Source organism: Felis catus, chromosome D4, assembly GCF_018350175.1.
Source record: "Felis catus isolate Fca126 chromosome D4, F.catus_Fca126_mat1.0, whole genome shotgun sequence".
Taxonomy (NCBI): domain Eukaryota; kingdom Metazoa; phylum Chordata; class Mammalia; order Carnivora; family Felidae; genus Felis; species Felis catus.
Genome location: NC_058380.1, coordinates 80,939,219 through 80,952,403, shown reverse-complemented (window position 1 = coordinate 80,952,403; position 13,185 = coordinate 80,939,219). Strand labels below are relative to the sequence as shown.

The 13,185-nt window shown below is 46.2% G+C and overlaps 1 protein-coding gene across 11 annotated transcripts in view; it reads left to right on the top strand.

Annotated features, from left to right (window-relative positions):
- TTLL11 (tubulin tyrosine ligase like 11) overlaps positions 1-13,185 on the top strand; it is a 245,861-nt gene that overhangs the window by 101,520 nt on the left and 131,156 nt on the right. For all 11 annotated transcript variants that reach the window (XM_045043382.1, XM_045043378.1, XM_045043376.1 and 8 more), the window contains 2 exons: positions 10,308-10,403; positions 11,150-11,265. In XM_045043382.1, the coding sequence (XP_044899317.1) occupies positions 10,308-10,403; positions 11,150-11,265 (212 nt within the window). The remainder of the gene's footprint in view (positions 1-10,307; positions 10,404-11,149; positions 11,266-13,185) is intronic.

Below are 13,185 nucleotides of genomic sequence, written 5' to 3'. Positions count from 1 at the left end.
GAGACATAGAAGGCATATCAGGAGGGGAAGCACCCTAAGTGCCAAGGAAGGCGCGCCTGGAGAAGGGGTGGGCAGGGAACGGCAGCGACGAATGCTGAGATGTCACACGGGACCAGAACTGAAAGTGCCCACTGAGCTTCGCGGTCTTCAGGGGAGTGACGGGGCAGGGGCCACGGTGCGGTGGGCTGAGCCCAGGTGGGGGCGGGGAGCGGGAGTGACAGCAGAGGGTTTTCTCAGGGCATCTGTCTGTGAAGTGGGTGGCGGGGAAGCTGGAGTCCAGGCGCTCAGGAGACACACAGGTTCCCACCACCAGATAAATCAGAATGGGGAGCAGATAGCAAGACCCTCTGGGACCCTGTCCATCTAATCTTTAGAATTACTTGTGGCAATCGACGTATAAATAGAATACACAGAACATGTGTGTAAGCTACGGAGCAGAACAACAGAATGGTCATCCCAAACGCACCCCCCGCCCCGCCCCGCCCCGCCCCGTTCAAGATTGCCAACTACTGTGCTTGTCCCGATCCCATTTTCCTACCCACCCCCGGGCTCACGTTATCCGGAATTTCATGCATATCATCCCCTTGTTTTTAAAAATCCTTTTGTGATGCACGAATGTATCCCTGAACAGTATATTGTTTCATTTTGCTTGGTTTTGAGATTTATAAAAACGCTGCTATAAAGTATGCAGTCTTTTTCAACATTCTCTTCCACTGCATGTTGAGGTGGGGTGTTGGGGCTGTTTCCCGTGTATTGCTGTAGATGCCAGTGTAAATACACACTATTTGTCTGGGCTGTTCCTCATCCTCCGTCTAAGGCAGGAGAGCAGCGGGTGGTGTGGAGCAAGGAGAGGAGACGCAGTGGGGCAGCGTCTCTAACGGATGGGCTGTTAATTCAATAGCAAGAGAGGGGGCTGGTCCCCAGGTGCAGGTGCCAAACACAGAGGCCAAACAGAGAGCCCCTGGGGCTGGGCACTGGTCAGCAGGGTTTCCAGGCAGGCTGGTGGGACCCTTTGGAGGGCAATTCAGGCAGTGATCAGTTCCAGGAGGGGATGGCTGTCATCTGAAGATCTGTCCTTAGGCACTTGGACCTCAGGCTTTGGGTCCCAGGTGGGATGCCCAGCTCAGCCATCCGGTAGGCAGCTTAACGCATTAGAAAGGGTAAGTGGGCAGGATTTAGAGATAGGAATAGAGAAAATGCGTCTTATCCCAAGCCGTGAGAAGATTGGGGGCAGGAGATAGTTGCAACGTGGAGGCATCCAGGGGTCATCCCAGGGGACCATGTGGTCACATCTGTTTGACGGTGACAGCTATTCCAGGAGTATCATGTGGGCCCAGCATGCACAGCCAAGCCACACAGCCCTGGCACAGTGAGCGTGCAGGGGGGAGGGGCCAGGGTGGTTGTTCGCTGCCTATCCTGCTGTGGACAGGACGCACGGGGCAGTCATTGGGGTGGAACCAGGGGCCCACGCTGTGGGGAATTGGAGGGCAGACAGGGAGGGAGCCACTGGTTTGGACAGATCACGTCTAGCAAACGGAACCACAGCCCCCATATCTGTTTTCCATTGCTTGACCACACTAAATGCTTCCAGACCTGGGGGCCAGGGGATGAGCCCTGGGCTGGAAGTAACATTCCAAAGGAGAAGCTCTTCCTCTTTCCAGCTATGTGACCTTGGGCAAGCTTCTTCACCACCCTGGGCCTCTGTCTCCCTGTCTGAATCACCTATACTCACCTCCCCACCTGCCTTCTTAGGGGTAGCGTGAAGTATTATAGGTGAAAAACTTCGACAAGGCATAAAGTGTTAGGTGTTTGAAATTTGGTTTACCCTGCATTTCAGATTCACAGTGATTGAGAAAATACTATTCTTTTTCCCTTGGGGGCCTCTCTTAGTTACTTTATTCTTATCACTTGGTAAAACACTTGTTAGTTTGGGTCTCAAATACCTGAAGTGATTTGAAACCCAGAAATTTAGGGAGAAGGTATGGTTCTGCTATCGAGTTGCTGTGTGATCTTACATAAGTCACTTAACTTCTCTGTGCCTCGGTTTCCTCACCCTCCTTACAGTGCTGTTGTCCGCCCCACACGAGATAAAGAGGACAAAGGACTTTGCAAACTATAATGTGCTGTGCAGGTATAATAAATTATTTCTTTGTTGTGAAGCCCCCTTTGCCTGTAGCCTGGGCCTGGCCCACACTGCAGCATTCCAGGACATAGACTCTAGCCAACCACAGTACATTTATCTTAAACATGTGATTGTGCCCCCTTTCCAATCATAGCCACAATAACTACTTGGGAAACTGTGGTGGCCCGGAGCAGCTGCTGGCGCAGCTCAGGCTGTGGGCAGGTTTCCTGTAATCTGTTGCCTAGGGAACGTGGCAACCCTGTCATCCCAGCCCGGCCCCCGTCATCGCCCAGCCACACTGCTACCCACCCCCCCTCCGCCGCCACAACACATCCCCATGTCAGCCTTCTTGGGGGCAGCAGTGTGACTCTGGCTTCAGCAGTGAGGTCCATCTGGGGGTAGATGATTCATGTGGCAGAAAAACACATGCAGAGGAAAGGTTTTCCGCTCAGCTTTCAAAAACATTCTTTCCCAATCCTGTTGCTTGGTGTCTGTATCTTCCTTTAGCTCTGTGTCTAATTCTCTCCTCGGCTCATGATCCTTTCCCTTAGATGTCTGGAGGAGACACCTTTCCTAAATGCTAACGCGTTTCTCTTTCTTCTCTGTCCTCTTGACCTCCTGCTCGCCTTCAGCCCCAGGCCCCCCACAGGAAGGAGATAAGAAGCATCCTTAAGGCCACACGAGGGCTTGGGGTTTGCTCTCAGACGCCCTGGGTTTGAGCTGATAGCGGCTCCTTTTTCCAGCCACTCTAGCTGGTGAGCTTGCAAGTTAACCTTTCTTTGCCATAAATCCTGTAAGAGGGCCTGTCACCGAGAAAGGAGTAATTAACTTTGCCTGGCCCAATCAGGGAGGGCTTCCCAGAGGAGGAGCCGTTTTAGCTGGAGCTTAAGCATGGAGAGGAATTTGCCAAGCAGAAAGGGGCAAGGGACCCCATAGCGACCTGCTTTCCCTTCCACTTCACTGGCCGCTGCTTCTGTGCCACTCCTCTGGACCTTCAGTGTTGGGGATTCCCAGGACTCAGTGCCTGGAAAGTTCTTTTATGTACAACCACTCTCTAAATACCTCACTTAGCCCCGTGGCTTTAGGTACCAGCTATGTGCTGTTGACTCCTGAATTTTTATCTCCAGTCTTGACCTCTCCTGAGCTCCAGGCTGGTATATCCCCGTTTCATTTCATTTCAGCTGCCCCCTTTCATTTTTTTCACCCAGACATCTAGTGGGACTTTCACATCCAACATGTCCAAAATCAAACTCTTGAATTCCCTCCCAAACCTCGTCTCCCATTGTTTTCCTATTTCGGTAAATGCACGGCGTCCGATCAGTTCCACAAACAGAAAACCTGAACCATCCTGCTTTCTTCTTTTCCTCTCCTCCCTAGATCTAATGCACAAGCAACGCTTGCAGATAGATCCTAAATGTAACCACGTCTGACCAGCTCCACTGCTGCCATCCCAGTCCAGGCAGGGGTCACCTTGCACTTGTACCACCTCCGTAGCCTCCTAATTGATGTCCTGTTTCCCACCCTTGCTGCTTATGGCCTATTTTTCTCACCGTAGCCAGAGTGATTCTTTCAGAACATGCCAGATCAAATTACTTCCCTTGTGCAAACTCTCCAACGGCTTTCTCGTTGCACTTGAAAGTCCTGGCTCCTTACCATGGCCTACAAGATGTGACATGACCTGTCCCTTGTCTTTCTATCTGACCTCATCTCCTACCACTGTCCCTCTTGCTCACCCCTTGCTGTTGTTCAAAAGTGACCTTTGCTCTCGCTGCTCCCTCTGCCTGGAATGCTCTTCCTTAGCTCTTCAAATGACTTACCCACTTACTTCATTCAGTCCCTATTCATGCATCCCCTCTCGAGGCTTTTGCTTCTGGTCATGATGGAACAACAAATCTGGACTTAACAGCCTTTTGAAAATGACTAGAAAGCTGGACAATGTGCATGAAATAAGTGGTTTCAGATTTTGGACAACAGACATCTCAGCACTGTGATCCCTGAGGAAGTGGGGGATGGAACTGAGGTGAGTCCTACGGTTGCCACAGCTTCCTGTCTGGGAGCAATCTCCTGGATATGGATGCGGGGAGGAGCCTGAACCAAGCCCTGTGACCTCAATGAGCTGAAGAGTTGGAGATCAAAGTTGGGGAAGGCTGAGGTATCTGGAATTCTGTGGACAGAATTCTGAAAAGGAGGGAGCTGAGCAGGGAATGGGCTCCAGAACCTGCAGAGGCCCCGGTGTTGTTACTGAGTGCTAGGCCACCATGTGTGGAGTGTGGGTCAATCAAGCTGGGCAAAGAGTGACCGGTGAACTGATAAGCGAAACAACTTCCGGTGCCCACACAGAGCAGGGAGAGATGTTTATACTCCAAGTAGCCAGTGTGGCTCATCCTTGGTGGTCATCAGGAGCATTCAGTGGAGGTTCCGGAGAAGTTATGCCTTAATGGACTGACTCTTCCCTGGAATGAAAGTTGCTCTAGACCTACCCTAGTGAAGTTTGAACAATAGGCCTTGGGGGCACCTGAGTGGCTCAGTTGGTTAAACATCTACTCTTAATTTCGGCCTAGGTCGTGATCTCACGGTTCATGGATTCAAATCCTGCAACGGGCTCCATGCTGACAGCATGGACCCTGCTTGGGATTTTCTCTCTCCCTTTCTCTCTGCCCTCCACCTCCCCCTCAAAATAAATAAATAAACATAAAAAATAGGCCTTGGAGGTATCAAACTAATCTGCAGATAACTGCCAAAAAAGCCTAGCACTTTAAAAAACAAAACCTAGACACTCAGCATTGTAATGTTCACAGTGTCCAGCATCCATTCCCATCCAGCACTCAGCATCCAGGCATTCCACAGAGCAGGTAAGGCAATCCATACCAAGGGAGGAAACCAATACAAACAGACCCAGAGTTACCAGCAATGATGAAACTAGTAGGGGAAGGATGTTACAACAGCTGTTATAACTATGCACGACATTTTAAAGGGAAATATGAGCTTAATGAAGAAGAGAGATGGAAGCTATTAAAAAGAACCACATGAACTTTCAGAAGAGAAAGATACAAAATATGAAATGAAAAATTCACTGAATGAGATTAGCAGATTAGACACTGCAGAAGAAATGGATCAGTGAACTTGAAGACACAGCAATAGAATAGAGAAAATGACAGGAAAAATAAGTGAACAGACCCTCGCTTATCTCTGGTACAATATCAACATGTGTATAATTGGAGCTCCCCGAGCAGAAGGGACAAAGAAGATGCAGAAAGACTTTTTTTTTTTTTTTTGGAGAAATAGCCCCAGATTTCCAAATTTGAGAAAAAACTAGAAATCTGCAATCCAAGAAGCTCAAGAAACTCCAAGGAGGACACACACACACACACACACACACACACACACACACACACAAACACATCAAAGCTTAACAGAATCAAATTATGGAAAACCAGTGATAAAAAAAAAAAAATCTTATGTTCAGAGGAACAAAGAATAACCAAAAAGTTATTCTGATCAGAAACTGTGGAAGCCAGAAGACGATGGGATGACAAGACCTTCCCTAGTTATCCTTCTAAACCACCAACCCTCCCCTCCACCTACCATATCACACTCATTTGTCTTGTTCACTGGTTTATCCTCAGGGCCTAGAATAGTACTGAGTATTTAGTAGGTGCTCAGTAAATATTTCATCAGTAAAGTTGTCTTCCAGGCAGAAGAGTATAAAGGAGAAAGCAGTAAAGCATCCTAGAACTACTAATAGTTCAGCACGATTACAGCCCAAGATGTGCAGGGGGGGAGGGAGCGGAAATAAGGCTGGAATGCGAGACAGATGTCAGGTCATAGAGGAATTTGTAGGACATGCCGTGGAGCTAGGCCTTCATTCTGCAGGCAGGGATTTTAGGCAGAGGAATGCTAATACTCTGTTTGCATTTTAGAAAAATTACTCTGGCAGCCCCTTGTGCCAGGTGAACTAGATGTGTGAGATCGAAAGCAGGGAAATGAATGGGAAAGCTATTAAATTAGTCCAGGTGAGAGCTGGTGCAGACCTGATCTAGGCCAGGAGCGGTGAGGATGGGCCAGCTCTGGAAAGCTCTTCAGGAGGCAGAATGTACACGAGTTGGTGAGCAGCTAGATGTAAAAGATGAAGGAGAAAGTTTTAACTTGTGTAATTGGGTGGATAAGGAATACAGGAGGCAAAGTCGATTTTAGAGAAAGGTGCTGTATTAATGATCAATTGGCTGTGTAATAAATTACTCCCAAAGTAATAGTTTAGCAGCTTAAACTCACAAACATTTATTATCATTCAGTGTGTGTGGATCAGGAATCTAGGCTTCGGGGACTCCCTCTGGTTCAGTCTCCTACAAGGCTGCAATGACTACAGTCACCTCAAGGCCTGACTGGGGAAGAAGCCTGGGAGTAGGCCTCAGCACCCCCTGGCTGTTGGCTGGAGACATTAGTTCCTTGTCACCTGTACCTCCAGGAGGGCAGTCCACAACGTAGCAGCCAGCTTCCCTCAGAGTGCGTGAGCAAGAGAGTAAGAGAAGGCCTTCCAAGATGGAAGCCCTGGTCTTCTTATGATCTGATATTGAAAGTGACATCCCATCATTTCTGCCCTATGCTGTTTTTTAGAAATAAGTCACTAGGTGCAGCTCACACTCAAAGGGAAGGGATTACACAAGGGCATGATTGCCACGAGGTGGGGGTCATTGAGACCATTTTAGAGGCTAGTGAGTTTGGATAGTGATACTGAGTTTGGATATGTTGAATTTGAGGACTCTGGGACCTCCCAGTTGGGACTACTCTGGATACAGATGGATGTGTAGTTCTAGGGTTCAAGAGAGAATCCCCCCTCATCGGAATGTAGCTTGGACCTTGGCATGAGTTTACAAGAAATGGTGCAGGATCCTTTTCTTCCCAGGTTGTTTTGGAAGCTTCTAAAAGGGCTGAAAGACAGATAACTTTGAATCCCCAGGGTACCCCTCGAGTAGGAGGTGTGCAACACATAATTGCTTGCATCAGGGCAGGGTATCATGTGACTGAAAAGTCCTCTCTCTCCTTTTGACAATTCTTGCTCTGCCACCAAACTGGAGGGAGGTTTTCTCCTTTCTAAACTGCTTTTATGATCTGCATAAAGTGGCTGTTAGACTAAATTCGTAGTTTAAAAAAATATATATATATATATATACACACATACACATATATATGTATGCATGTGTGTATATATGGATCCCCAGAGAAGAAAGCTCTCTATATATATGTATATTATATATATTATACATTATATTTTATACACACACACACACACACACACACACATACATATATATAAAGCTTTCTTCTCTGGGGATCCAGTATATGAGATAGGTAAAAGTTGCTTCGATCTGGCCTCCCCAGTGCTTCCCCAGAAAAGAACCCCATTTTGAAAAACACTGGACCAAATTCCTGATTTTTTTCCAGCTCTATTCCAGAATTTTATGACAAGATCAACTCTAAGCTCCTCCCAGTTCCGTTATTCTGTTTATTGAGATCCACTGGTGCTACATATTTCATTGAACTTTTGAAAAGAAAATCTATATTTCCTTGAATTCATGAAAAAAATATAATAATGTCCTTTATTAAATACTATGTTTCAGGCACTGTGCAAAATATTTTACATTGCATTATCTTTATTTGGTCTTGGCTCCCCACTATTTATTGGATTGTAAGCTCCATGGGGTCAGGGACCTCGTCTAGTCCACTGCTATATTTCTAGAAGGTAGAATAGTTCCTGAGATATAAGAAAGCACTCAATAAATATTTTTTTGAATGAATGAACTAAGGTAAGTACTATTCTTATTCCCATTTTACAGATGAAGAAACTGGGGCTTAGAGTTGCTAAGTAACTTGCCCATAGTTATGCACATTAAAGGCAGAGCTAGGATTTGAAATGAGCTCTTCTGGACTCTAAAGCCACATAATGCCATTTCTTGTTGGTGGGATCGGTAGGAAACTGCAAAGGGAACTGTCATATATTGAGTACCTCCTACATGATGAGCATAGTCATAGGTGCTTTTTGCTTCCATCATCAGCTACTCTGCAAGGTAGCTATCGTCAGCTCTCATTTTTCACGAGGTATATGAAGCTCAGAGAGGCTATATATGAGCTCAGAGAGACAACTGCACCTAGAGTTGTCTAGCTAGTCCGAGAAACAGAGGCAGGATTGGAGCCAAGTATTTCTGACTCCAAAGCATTTCTGTACAAGACCCTACATATTCAACGACATGCACCCAAGTTTAGGCTCTAGAAAATACCATGCCATTGGTGGGTGCAGATCAGTATGGCTGTTGAGGTTTTGCCTTCTCCAGCTTTCCTATAGCTTTATTTTCAGGAAACCACTGTTCATTGAACTGAAAGAGCCCACCAAGCTGAGAAAGAGCGAGTCCAAGCTTCTAAGACGTAGCAGAAAGCAGCTGATGACTAAGGATGATAAATGCAGGCACCACAGCCCGCTGTTCTCTGTAGCCTCATCAACACCACATGCCTCAGCCCCGGTCTGCAGTTAGACTGATGATGTCACCAGAGTCTTCTAAAGGCCTCATCACTCATAGCCACTTGCCATATATTATTAAGTGGATCTATAATGCATGTAACATTTTCTACTGAATTTCCATTCCTTTCTTTTCATGACCAGGGAAAGAAAAATAGAGCAAGGGTGACTTTTTCCAACTTCTCATCCTCATTGCCCTTCACTGAAGAATAACCTCATCCTGAATTACCCCCAAAAATGGCCATTCGGGCTCTGATTTCATTAATAAGAATGAGGCTACAGTTGGATAATTACCGTCTGACTAATGCACATTCTATATAGACAAGTAAATGGGTTTCCCTTCATCTTTTCTGCTTGATCCACAGAGGAGGGGATACAGCTGTATCTTTTTCTTTTTCTCTCCTTTATTCTCCACTTTATTTTTTGAAACTTTGGGACTGTGTCAATTATGTCAGAAGCTTTCTACCTTATCACCTCCTAGAGAGATAAGGGGAATCCTCCCGAGAATCTGACGTCCTTGTGGTTTGAGTCTGAATCTAATTAGAACCAGTGATTTTGAGGATCGGGAGATGTTATGCAGGCGAAGGGTTGTTTCGGGCAGAGGGAAAGATGCACAGGGTGGCTTACCCATCCTAGGGCTTGTGAGGAACTGAAGGAAGCCAAAGACGAAGCCTCACCTAAAGCAGCACGCTGGATGGAAGGGAGGGTGTCAAGGACACATGGTGTTGGGGTTAGCCTTGGGTGTGGGTCTGTGCAGTGACACAGCACTCCGTGCTCAGAAGGGCTCCGTGCTTGGTTTAATGCTCTGCTGCCACCATCATGAAATTGTCAGTACTTTTTGAACAAGTCTCCCCCTCCCCACCGTGCTTTCATCCTGCACTGGATCCCACAAATTCTGGAGCCAGCCTTACGTGGGTATGAAATACAACTCTGTCACTTACTCGCTAGGCGAGCTTGGGGAAATCCATTGGCCTTTGTGAGACTCAGTTTCTGCTTTTGGAAAATGGAGAGCAGGATCCTTCCTTCAAACACACCATCATGAGGACCAAACGAGATTATGAATAATTGGTGCACCGTGGAGTAATTGGTGCCTAATAAATATTCCCTTTCCTTAGCTAAGGAGCGTCTTTCAAAATCACTGGGGTGGGGAGCAGGGGGGCATTGTTTTTCAAAACTAGTTTGCCTGGGTTCTACTCTGAAAGATTCTGACTTGTAGGTGTGAGCTGGGGGATATGTGGTGGTTTTGAAAGGGCTCCTTAAGTGATACTGATGGACATCTGAGGTTATGAAAGGTAGCCTTGGGTTTTCAGAGATCTAGCTAAGAAGCAGCTTAATAGAGGAGAGCAGATGGAGAGGGAGAAATTGATGGGCACTACTGATCCTCAACATAATAAAAAACCTGTTAAGGAAGAAGGAGGTCACCGATATTGCTGAAATGCACCAGGAGAACTCATCCCATCATCAAGGTTCCTGTGAAATTTTCTGCTGTCCATTTAGCCTGACAAGAATAGCCAGGGGCAGAGGGGCCGTGGACAAGAGAAGCCAGGGTCAAGGCGCAGGTTGGGGGCCAAGTTTGAACTTATTGTCACCTTAATGACCCTAACACCATACTCGATTCCTGAAAAGAAATTGTAGCTAGAGGGAGTAATCTTGAATTATGTGTATCCTACCCAGATTCTAGGCTTTGACATCCTTCTGATGAAAAATCTGAAGCCTATTCTCCTGGAAGTAAATGCAAATCCCAGCATGAGGATCGAACATGAGCAAGAAGTAAGTACTTTGAACGCCTCGTTGAATATATTGCCATACAACTGCACGTGCCCTCTCATGCTGTTCACTCGGCTAAACAAGGTTCAGCATTCTCAGATTTGCACAGTGAACTTCTGTTCCAGTCTAAATAGTTTCAGTTTTGTGGAGCTCTGAACAGAGTCTATAAATATAAGACCTCTCCGACCCCTGGTAACTTCTCAGCATGCCATTCTTCCAATTTTTAAGGTCTGCAGACATAGAGGCAGCTGAACCTTTCCATCAGTTTTGACGTGAACTAATTAGTTAGCCTCAGGAGATGAACTAATTGAAATTCTAGGAATATGATTTAGCCATGTCGACATACTTGAATCACTAACATAAATAGCACATTCAACAGTGGTTAGTGCACAAAAAAAGACTGGAAGGAAACACACCAAATACTAATATTGTGTTTTGGGGGGTGTATGTGGATTTCTTTTATTTTCTTAACCCCTTCTATATTTCCAAGTTTTCTACAGCGAGCATGTATGATTTTGATAACTAGAAAGACATAGTGCTCCTTATGTACGTATTTCCGCTTTACATAGTTTGTTGGTTTGTTAAAGGAAACTGACACTGTAAAAGTAACATAAAGGGAGTCTTTAAAAAATTACCTTCTGTAGATGAACATAAGCAAAGCCTAACAGTACAACCACTGGAGCCAGTGCTAATAGGTACTTGGTACTGAATCACTCTCCACTGTAACACTGAATCCTTACCCATTCAAGCTTTCTCCGGGGGTCTTTGAAAATGTCCCCAGCCTTGTCGATGAAGAAGTGAAGGTGGCCGTGATCAGAGACACACTACGCCTCATGGACCCACTTAAGAAGAAAAGAGAGAACCAGTGAGTATATTTTTTTATATCATTTACTTCTATCAACTCTGCTGGCAGTGTCCCAAGCAGCTAAGTTCTCTTAGAACATTGTAACATTGGAGTGAGATTTACACATTAAACAATCTCACCCATCATATTTTCATTTGTGGACATCAGCCTCCAAATATAGTGACTTGCAATCAGGAGATGGAGACTTGTATACGAATCCAACGTTTGGGATTCAGCTGATGAATTTTTAGCTGACTGTTATTTGAATCTGGAAAGTCTCTTCTACGAACCTACTTTCCCCTGAGGTGGAATCTCCTCTCACCCACCACTGTTCACCTAGAGCTTTTCTTGGAAATGCCCAAATATAGGGAGAGAGTAAAACAAAACCAAGGAGAGGGCCATAGGTTGCTTGGACGTGATACGAATCGTTTCCCTTTTCACTTTCTTCCTGATGTTTATACTCTTGCAGGATAAGTTTTTGGTTTCGAAGTTTGCAGGGCCACTTGAAGTTCTGGGAGTTCTGTATTCTTTACAGTTATTGTTCTTTTCCATCCCACTGGCCCCAGGGTGCGTTACCCCAGTTGGGGCATTGGTAAGAGTATGTGCCCCACCCCTCCCTCCCCGGAATCACCCCAGAAATGAACAGCATCTCATTTGGGTATTTTGTTTTTATCAAATTCCTGGCTCTCACAAAGTAAATATCGTTATGCTTCTTTTAGGCAAAAAAATCAAAGCCCTCCTTGTCCCCCCAACAAATCAGCTTGACCTAAATGCCCGCAGACAAAAAAAGCACTTGTCAGCTGTGGCTCGAGACCTCAGGGAGCATGGACTTGCCTTTCCTAAGCAAGTGGTGTTTTGCGAGTTCCTCTCCTGCAGCACCTCACCAGCTGGGCTCAAGCCCAGACAGTGCTAGAATATTCTGCACTGGTGCTTCTCCCTTGGCTGCATGTTAGAACCATCTGGAGAGCTTTCATAAATACCAGTGTGAGGGCCCCCGCTTCTAGAGACGCCGATTTTAATGAGCCTGGGCAGGAGGGCTGGCCACAGAAGTATTTTAGGTTCCCTAGGTGATTCTACCGTGCAGTCAAGGTTGAGTGCCACTGCCTGGCAGGAAATGTCACTCTGTAGGAGCATTTGTCATATTCTGAGTCAGGCTGGATGGTGCCTGCTCGGTTGAGTGTTCCTCTGGGGCGTTCTTCCCCGTGGGAAGCACAGATTGCCATTGTTGGCAAGACCTGGCCGAGAACATTCACCTGCAGTTCGGAGGGCCAGTCCCGCCGGGTGTGGCTTCGGCCAATTAGAGCTTCAAAGTGGTGGCCTGTCAGCTCTGCCGCATCCTGGGTGTGGCCCCAACACCATGGGTAACGTGTCCATTCGTATGAGCACGTGACTGCTTTCTTCCGCCATCCCGAAGGAAAGGCAGCAGGTGGATTGCAGTTTGGTCAGATTAATTGCAATAAACTCATTCCTTGAACATCTACTCTCTAAGGGTTATCGATCTCCCTGATAGAGGTTAGGTCTTGGGAGATTGTGTGGCACTGTGGGGAGGTTTCAGTGGCTATCCATGTCAGTATGGCACGCCGGTACAGCTCTTTGAAGATGACCTTGACACATTAGCAGCCTGATTTGTGTGTGTGTGTGTGTGTGGGAACAAATCCAGGGGCCATTGTGTGGCCATGAAAAACAGGAAAAGATATAAAAGCATCACTGTATTTTCACATTAAGTGATATTGAAACGTGATTAGCTTTCTTCTTGTTGTTTCAGTTTTTTTTTGTGTTCCGTTTTGTTTAGTTTTGTTTACCCACACCTGGCATTCTGGATCATCTCTGTGAGCTGCACAACTAAAATTTAATAGCGACGGGGCACGGGACCACAGGAAGGTTGGGCAAGGCATTTGCAGCTTACCAATCATAAGTAGCAGAACCTTGTTTTAACTGAAG